The sequence below is a fragment of the Cryptomeria japonica genome, chromosome 9 (assembly GCF_030272615.1).
Source record: "Cryptomeria japonica chromosome 9, Sugi_1.0, whole genome shotgun sequence".
NCBI lineage: Eukaryota > Viridiplantae > Streptophyta > Pinopsida > Cupressales > Cupressaceae > Cryptomeria > Cryptomeria japonica.
In genome coordinates this window covers 153783631-153793295 of record NC_081413.1, presented here as the reverse complement: position 1 = coordinate 153793295, position 9665 = coordinate 153783631, and the positions used below count along the sequence as shown (strand labels likewise).

At 34.9% G+C, this 9665-nt stretch overlaps 1 protein-coding gene across 4 annotated transcripts; it reads left to right on the top strand.

Annotated features, from left to right (window-relative positions):
• Positions 1–2604: 2604 nt before the first annotated feature.
• On the top strand, positions 2605–7384 carry LOC131059209 (probable E3 ubiquitin-protein ligase RHY1A). Of its 4 annotated transcripts, none has more exons than XM_057992535.2 (5): positions 2605–3104; positions 3918–3953; positions 4297–4526; positions 6380–6573; positions 6688–7384. In XM_057992535.2, the coding sequence occupies exons 1-5, from the start codon at positions 2897–2899 to the stop codon at positions 7142–7144; spliced, it is 1125 nt and encodes a 374-aa protein (XP_057848518.2). In that variant the 5' UTR covers positions 2605–2896; the 3' UTR covers positions 7145–7384. The 4 variants fall into 4 exon arrangements, with proteins under 4 accessions (XP_057848518.2, XP_057848514.2, XP_057848521.2 ...); XM_057992531.2 differs by having other exon boundaries at positions 4237–4526; XM_057992538.2 differs by lacking the exon at positions 3918–3953 and having other exon boundaries at positions 2606–3104.
• The last annotated feature ends 2281 nt before the right edge of the window (positions 7385–9665 follow it).

The following is a 9665-nucleotide window of genomic DNA, read 5'->3' as shown; positions in this document are numbered from 1 at the left end:
TGTGTGACATTTTCAACATTCAAACATGTTATTGGTTAAAAAAAAAAATTGATCTTTTTGGTGTTTGGATTCACGTCGGGTTCACCAAATGATGCTCTGCAAAAAGGATTAGAAAATCTGTTTGATGGCAACACACACAAGAGCACAAGAAACAAACGTTAGTGTTAGCAACAAAAGATTATCCTAAACAGGCATATCAAGAGAGATATTAAGCATGAAATAGAAAGCATATAAATATAAAATGAAATAGCTAATCAAGATGCTCATAGTTGCTCCTCCCTTGTTCCTCTCCTCTCCAAGTCCCAAATGAGTGTAGCTCTCAGCAGCTTTTTGCACTATGGATGCTTATGGAGGATTGAGATTTAATACTAAGCTTCAAATATGAAATAAAAAGCTAAATACTATGCTAGAGTAGATAGTGATGCTATGAAAAAGCTCTATGCTAATGCCAGTATAACAACAATACTCTAAATGCTTCTCCTTTGCTTGAGGAGAAGGGTTCTATTTATAGAAGAAATAGGGAAATGAAGGGTTAAGATTGAGCAATCTTAACAAGGGTTAGGATTGAAAGTTGGGGATCCATGTGCACAATTGGCACCAATAAAATGGTGACAAGTTTCAACATAGGATTGGGTTGAGAGAAGAGGTTGGAGGCATTAAAGGCCTGAAAAGACCTCATGGTTATCTAGAAGGTAAGGGTCAAGTCTAAATTAAGATTACCCACTGGATTAGGAGTTAATGCAAGGATAAACCTTTGTGCAAATGATTAAGAGATAATCATGGTCAAAGCATTAAAGGCTTGATGAGACCCTTGGGTTGGGTAGAGGTTGAGTCAAAACAAATGTTTTAACCATGTGGGAGGGTTGAATTAACCATTAATGGTTATTGGAGACTTTGGGGATTAAGTGGTTGAAGGTTGAAAGCCTTCAATGGTTATCAAAGACTTTGAGCCATTTAGTGGTTGAAGGTTGGAAGCTTTCAAAGGTTATCCAAGACTTTGAGGGTTAATTTGTTGAACACACAAAGCATTAATTGCTTTTCAAAGACTTTGGAGTCTTTGAGAAGTGACTCCAATTTGCTTAGGAATGTGACAATATTTAGGGGATGGATTAGGCTAATTAGGAAGGGTTTAGAAGAATTTAGAAGGGGTTTAGGCATGCAAGTGGATTTTGTAGGAAAATGCAAGTGGGAGAAATTTTGGTATTTTCAATTAAAATAAAATCATTTATTTCAATTAAATGGTGTAATTTGCATTTGGATAAATATTTAAATAAATATTAATTTATTTAAATGAGAAAAATGAAGATAAAGCATTAAAATGCTTGAAGACTTTGAGGGAAACCATTAAAGGCTTGAAGACTTTAAGGAAAACCATTAAAGTCTTAAGAAGACTATAGAAGGAAGCCATCAAGTTTGAAGACTTTAAAGCCATCAAGTTTGACTACTTTAAGGGAAACCATTAAAGGTTTCAAGTGGGTGAGGATAAATAGGATTTTAAATAAATAATTTATTTAAAATAGTTGTGCAACTTGCTTTTGTAGGAAAATACAAGTGGGTGGAGGATAAAGGTGATTTAAATAAATTATTTATTTAAAATAGTTGTGCAACTTGCATTTGTAGGAAAATGCAAGTGGGTGGAGGATAAAGGTGATTTAAATAAATGTTAATTTATTTAAATGTGAGAGGTGGGATTTTGGGGGTTTTAAATAAATATTAATTTATTTAAATGTGAGAGAAGATTTAATTAAATAAATATGATTTATTTATTTAATTAATGGTCTGAATTTGGTTAAGTGAATTAAATCAAATAAATTGAATAATTTATTTAATTAATAGGAGAATAGGGTTAAGATGAATTAATTAAATATTAATTTAATTAATTATTAATTGATGGTTAAATAATCAAATAAATACTAAGTATTCATTTAATTAAGTGGACAGATTTATGTGACTACAGAAACTAAATTAAATAACTTGTATTAAGTGTGGTCATTTAAACTCAATTTTAGTATTTTTAAACTTAGAATCAGTTTAATTTTCTATTTGAATATGAAATGTAATGCATTGTGCAATTGTGCAATGTACTTAGTCCAATTAGCTTGTAGCTATAATAAGCATTTTCAACAATTTGTTTATTATTATTTATCAATACTAAATATTTGCATAATTTGATATCTACTATCTTACTTAGATTTTTTAAAATCAAAAGTATGCTAGTATAATAAATTTTTTAAGTGTAATAATAAGCAAATCTGATTTACCTATATTCTTGTAAAGATAGATATGAATGAATGAATGAATGAGTTTTAATGACGTCCACAGACCATCAGTCTATATAATCTATATAATCTTTTGTTGTAGATCTTCATCGCTACCCCTGATGTTTTATGTAATCTTGTTTCCTCGAATAATTCATTTAGACTACAAATTATATTCATATTGCTAATGAATATCCTCATAGAAGAAATACTATGAATTTCTACCAAACTTAAAAAAGACTCATAAATATTAAAAAAAAACCTTATACTCACTTCTTTGTGAATGATATAAAATCTTTAAAAACAAATAAAACCCCAAGGAATTCCTCGAAGCTTCATCAAAGGCCAAAGGCCATCGTAAGGGAGAGAATTAGCTTCAATCTATCTTAATATATTGACTCTCCTCGTCTCAATCGACACCATTGGAATTCCAATCTCACCTAACAATAAATCCAAATATCCATCTATTCTTATTCTTTATTTTACATAATCAGAAGCGCCTACGAAGGATCCCAAGCACATTTCTGGGTGAAAATCCAAACCCTGCATCTGCACAAGGGTTTGAAATCGTAGGCATAAACAGATAACCAAGGTTTAACGATCGGGCCAAGAAATTTCCGAGTATAATTGTAATTGAAATGGCTTCTCAGCACTGGAAGTTTCGTCAGCACTGGAATGGGAGTTTTCATTTTGACCCGCAAGCGCAGGAAGGTTCCTCGTCCGATTCAGACACCTGCGGGTCTTCTCATGCCAGTGGGTGGGAGGCTGCCAGTAGCTCTGCGCCTTCGCCCCACAGAACACGCCAGATAAATAGACAACGAAGAGAGCATAGCAATCCATGGAGAGGTAAGGTTAGTAGTGGGATTTGAACCCAGGGCCTGATTTCGATTTATTCCTTTTGATTTCATATTGCCATGGGTACATTCCTTTCGAATTGGCATTGAATTATTCATGGATTGATTTTGCTGAGGTGGAAGGGGTCTTCGCATAGTTGAAGTATGTATTCGGTTATTAAGTATATGGTGGGTTTGGAATCCAAGGCTAAGTTTCTTCAAAGGTTTTTATTGCCTTGGGCGGTCGGGTTTTTCTTGGTATTGAATTTTTCTTTTTGGTTTTAATTGTTGGTTTTATGGTGTTGAGGCGAGAGGCGTCATTTGCCTTGCGGATGTTTGCATTGTTTTTTTAATTATTTTGTGGGTTTTGAATCCTGTACCAGATTTCATTAAAGATCTTCAATCCTTGGCATTGAATTTTGCCCTTTGTTAAATTTATTGAGGTGGAAGTGCTCATTTATATATTTCTCCTGCTTTAGGGTTATACCTTTTTAGCATTTAGTGGCTTTTGAACCCAAGGATCTAATTTCTTTGTGATTGTGGTATTGATTACACTATCTTTTGTGAGTGAGTTTGGTCGTTAGGTTTTATTGTATGATATGTTCTTTTGAGACTAGGGGTGCCATTTCCATAGCTGAAATTTACATTTGAGGGAGTTTGAACCTGAAACATAATTTCCAAGATTTTGCTTGTAGAAAGAGCTACAGAATTCCCAATTACTGCATATGCGAGATTGAATTAAGGAATCTGCATTTCTGAAACAAATGGATATTAGGGTTTTAATATCAGGGTTTGCGTTGGACTCTAAAGATTTGTTGTGATTTAGGGTTTGTGGTGGAGAGCTGGAGAAGTGCCATTGCTGGTAATTGAACTCTTTTGTTTTGCTCCATCGGGGTGGGAGGGTACTGTTTACATTGGTGCTTCTATCCTTCTATAATTTGTGAAGACTATTTAATTTAACAGGCAACAATTTCTGCATTGTGTTCATGTTTTGTGTATTTCTTTGTTCTGTTATATTGAAATTGTAGGGTTCATTTCCATAGCTGAACTTTTCATTGGGTTTTGAATTTTTATTGTGATATACATTTCTGAGGTGAAGGGGCTGAGAAAGTAACTTTTATAATTGAATTTTGCTCTGATATTAGGGCCTGTGAGGCGAGGTGGGGGTAGAGTGTATTTTCATTGTGATTCGTCCTCATCTTCAGGGGCTGAGGAGACAATGACAAGTGCATCGGAGCTTTTATATCAGCGCCGCTCTCGTATGGGTCGAAGCCCTGAATTGCAGCTTCCTGAGGCAGCTTCCAGGCGGTTAAGATCAAGCAGCTCCAACATTCATTCTCATCGTCGTAGTAATCACTACGATCCCAGTTACCACCACTATTACTGCCATCGGTCACTGCGCTTGAGAAATTCTCTTCAGCAAGTTCCTGAAGGGGTACGTTTCTTGTCATGCAAAATCTACGGTCTAATCTTTGTTAATAGACTAAACTTTATTTTATCAAAAATTGTATTGATCTGTATTCAAAATGAAATTTCCTTTTTTTCATGTTCATCAAAGTTTACATGTTTGTTTTATAATATCTATCAACCTCTTAGAATATAACCACATCACCAGAAACCTGGACAAACTTACTTGTCTGCCTATCCACTTGTCCTGTTTTTTGTTTCAGAGGATATTGGAGACATCAGATTTTAGGAGTGTCAAAAAAGTCATCATTTTCCCATATTTGTATAGACTATAATTTTTAAGTGTTCAATTTTTTTATGTATAACATATAACTTTTTTCATCATTTGGCATCAGATGATTTAAGATGTTTTTTAATATTTTTATCATGCAGTATGATGTATCATTGATCACATAAACAATTTACATGTTCAGGATATTACTGGGACTGATAAATTGATTGCATAAACAATTTATTTGTAATTTTTTAGCTTGATATCACATGTATTGCCTTATGAATTAGATAGATGGTTTTAGTCTCTAGTTGGCCATAACAACTACAAAAGATAAAGTATCAGAAACAATAATATAAATCCTATTGCCTTATCCTACAGATGGAAAAATGATACAATAGAAAACTTTGGGTTGACTGAATTGCATGTTCCATCTTGCACTGTGAATAATTTCCCATTGATGTATCTGTTTATTTAGATCCTACCTAAATTGACCTATCTAAGTAATTATATGCTAAGTCACAAGGTTCGAATTCAAATTCGAATTCGACAGCCATGAAATTCGGATGAAATTCGACAAGGGAAAAATTCGAAAAAATTTTTGGATAAAATTCGCCTTCTATAATTTTGTTTATTTTTAAATATATGTATACTTGTAATAAATTATCAGAATAACGACCCTTGTTGGAGAAAATCCAAGGGCGACCCAACAGTTGCAGACACCCATGACCCAATAGATACAAAGCATATACAAAGAATACTTACGACCAGCTGAGTTGTGTGTAGAGACAGATAGCAGTGCTTTATAGAGGAAATTCGATTAAATTCGATTTTTTTTATAGAAGTTTGAAATTCTATTAAATTCGAACCTCATCCATGAAAATTGCCGTATCCTGTGACTTAGATTATGTGTATAATATTATGATATATGCCTTATCCTACAGATGGAAAAATTCCCCAATAGAAAAATCTGGGTTGACTGAATTGCATGTTCCATCTTGCACTGTGATTAATTACCCATTGGTATCTGTCTATTTAGATCCCACCTAAATTGATCTATCTAAGTTTGTCTAACATTCAACCTGAACAAGTTATTTTTGAAATTGTTTCTCTGATTTAGTGTTAGAGGCTTGTCTAATACATTACGAATAATTATTGGAGTTCACTCTTAATGTTTTACACGTAGATGGTAGCATTGTTTTTGCACTTCACAAGTAGAACATTGTACAAGAGTACATCTTTATTATTTAATTATGTTCAGTTTATCAAAAATCTTTCACAATCCTCTTCCTTTTGTGTTACTTCATTGTCTCCCACCCTAGTTTGCAATGCAGTTAGTGAACTAGTTATGCTGTGCCTATTGTTCATATCTGTAAATCTAAAATCTTTTCAATATTAGTAACTTTTCTAATGTCACTGTTGTTTGCAAATTCGGTCTCTTTCATCGTGTTTGCCAGCATTGTCTATCCTCCTAGTTTTCTATTTAGTTATTTGAACTAGTTTTTATTAAATATACTGGAATTGTTTTGAGCTAGAAAAGAAATTAAGGCTTTCTTTCAATAGTCGATAGGTTGGATTGCTGACAGTTCCTTTTTCTTTTTAAATGAAAGGATGATCAAAGTCAATTTTCTGAACATACTTCTACCAGTTCTATGCACAATGATGAGACCGGCCATGTTCGAAACAGGCTTATGGGTACCTTTTATGAGCAAGCTGCTGAAAATAACAGCCTTCGTGGAGAGATTATGCAGGCAAGGGAGCGCCTTTATCAGAGATTTAGGGCTGCATCTCTTGTAGGCAACAGGTATGCCATGGTTTTGTTTACTAAGTTGTGGTAAGGATTTATGCATCATAAACTTATTGGATTTGGAGGTATCAATAATTTTCAACAATTTTCTATGTCCAATGTGTGTCCCAGGCACAATATCGCAGCTTCAACTGGTACAGAAATTCGATATTATTTTAGTGAAGATCCAATTTTAAGTGATGATGGGCTCACTGAAGCTGACTGGAACAGGGTTGTATCCAGAAATAGACTGTACGGGGAAGACCTGGAAGTAGAAATTTATGTTCCACGTGAGCCTAAGCCTCAAGGGCTTAATCAGAAGGGCATTAGTAATTTGCAAAGAGAATTATTTGAGCCAAGGTCAACAGCTGGGAGCAAAGAATCCAAAGAAGCAAAATCATCTTTAGAACAGGAAGATTGTCCTGTGTGCTTAGAACACTTTTTGCCTGGTGAACAATTGATACGACTTGCATGTCGTCACAGGTTTCACCCTGTTTGTTTGACACCATGGCTCAAGATCTGTGGGGAGTGTCCTTACTGCCGAGCCAATGTACTTCAGGATCATGGGCCAAGTATCAGTAAATCTTAGTTCCATTGAAGATGTAGTTCTTAGTATATAGGATGCCCCCATGAATCTAGTACTTGGTATGACATATTGTATTGAACTCGTGAAAGAGTTCAATAAATATAGAGCATGTTAATACTTTCATTTCAAGCAGTAAATATCTTGCTTTTGTCATGCAAGGTATGTAAATGGTAATATATTCTCAGGACGGTTGCATTTTCCCATAAAATTGAGGCTGAAAGGCATTTCTATTGCTGGATTCCATTGTGCATCTCATAGATCATGCCTTTGTGTGTTGTCTAGTTGCATGTTCCCTTACTTTGGGATTTTGAGATCTTATTCTACTTGAGGCTAAAAGACAAGTTATCAATGGGTTCCATTGTGCATTTTATTAAGTGTCTTTGTGTTTTATCTAATTGCAAGGTGTGCTCCTTGACATTGGGATTTTGGGATCTTATCTTATTCTATTTGCAATTATAAATGCTCTACCAACTAGAATTTTTATTATTTCTTTTTTGGTTTGATCCTTTTAGGCGTGTCCTTAGATTTTACTGCAGGGAGGTCATGATCATCCTTTGAGCAGTTTTCTATGTTATATTTTAATTAAAAACCAATTTAATTTTTAAAGTATCACCATACAATTGGTATTAGAATTGAGCTTGTCGACACTAAATGCTAACTAATATGTATTTGTTGAGCAAGTCTGACCTGTGTGACACTCTGTATCTATATATGTTAACAAGATTGAGTAACAGGGTTGAGATTCATCTTGGGTAACCAGCAAGGAGTGGATCTCCCTGCATATAATTATAAGACTGTTATCTAGCTGAATGAATGATGATAATCTTAGTTATGATGGCATGGGGCTTTCTGAGCCCATTCCCTGCATTCTTCATTGATTCTGACCAGTGTTTTATTTTCTTCATATTTTTCTTCTTAAGAATAGGCTATACTGCTTAGATTTTAACATTTTTAGTTCATAAGGATGGATTACACCAGTTGGTATCTGTATTATCCTGGGACGTGTACCTGGCCAAAATCAGGACTTCCCAAAAACTGCGAAAAAAAAGCAACGTTTCCTATATGTCCCCGAATTTAGTGGACATGTCCCTAGCTGTCCCTGGGACGGGCGGGGGACGACTGGACATCCACTGACCATCCCGGGGACGGCTAGCCGTCCCCTACAGCACAATCTCATAAATAATAAAAAATAAAGGGGTCATCTTCTATATCTGCGACTTCTAAAGAAAAGTCTCATAAACATTAAGGTGGTCATCTTCTTGATCAGCAGGCTTCTCAAGAAAAGTCTGATATGCACATCTTAATGATTGGTCATCTTCTATATCTGTAGACTTCTAAAGAAAAGTCTGATAAAAATTAAGGTGGTCATCTTCTATATCTGTAGACTTCTAAAGAAAAGTCTGATAAAAATTAAGGTGGTCATCTTCTAGGTAGGCAGACTTCTCAAGAAAATTCTGATATACACATCTTATCTTAATGAGCATGGAAAACCTTTTCACCTCAAAGTGATTAACTCCGGCAAATAGTTATCTGTATTTCAAATGGTTGCTAACTATTTCCTGATGGTAATTATAGAATTTGTTTATTTTGGTGTCAATTTATTTTCTCAATTTGTGCTTTTGATTGCGCATCACTTATTATTTAAGCCCGTCATGAATTCTTGGATAGTTGCAATTGCTGATATGTTTAAATGGTTAAAGCCAAAGGCTGACAAAGATGGCATACGTTTGGCGATTTGGACAGAGTTAATGTTTCTTTGTTTCAATCAATGTTAAGGAATCACATGGAAGATTAAAGTTTGCAATTCTAGAGGCAGACTTTCTTTGACGTTGCTTTGAATTGCTTAAACACACGATATGACTGGTACTGTTTCTCACTTAACGGATGTCTGAACATAAGGTCCAGATAACTACTTGAAACTCATCACTTTGGGGGCAAAAGGTTTTCCATGCTTATTTAGATGTGTATATGCTATATCAGACTTTGTCACTTTCTATGGAATGCAAATATCATTTGAACTCCAATATAATGTGTTAAAGGTTCTCTGATGTATATGACGATTGTCTTCTGAATGCTGTCATATGAATATGTGAAGTTTTCTATATTTTTTAATTCTTCCCTATTCTTTTAGTAGCTATCGCCTGTCGTCCCCTAAAAAATGGCTCCCTCCTGTCCCTGTCCCTGAAATGCATTCGCCCCATCCCCACTACCCCACGTCCCTGAAATGCAGGGTAACATAGGGAGGTATCTGTAAGGTTTGAGACAGAGATCGGAGCCTTTCGTTAGGAGAGAAGTTAATGAATGATGTTGGCCTCTTGCCTTGATCTTTGTAGCTTCGTTGCCTTCCATCCAGTACCGATGAATATTTTGCCTCATGTTTTTGGAGGGGGATTTGTCTGCATTGGGTTCTTTACAAAGATTTTTACACACATTATGCCCTTGGTCATAGCTTTAGTGACTCTTCTAACAAGAGGCTTTTTGGGTTTTGTTGCCTCTTGAAAGATATACTTCAGATCTTGCAAAA

Coding starts and splice junctions, on each gene's coding strand:
- LOC131059209 (XM_057992531.2), top strand. CDS start 2,897: ATGGCTTCTCAGCACTGGAAGTTTCGTCAGCACTGGAATGGGAGTTTT. Junction 3,954..4,236: donor CTGGAGAAGTGCCATTGCTG/GTAATTGAACTC, acceptor CTCTGATATTAG/GGCCTGTGAGGCGAGGTGGG. Junction 6,574..6,687: donor GCATCTCTTGTAGGCAACAG/GTATGCCATGGT, acceptor TGTGTGTCCCAG/GCACAATATCGCAGCTTCAA.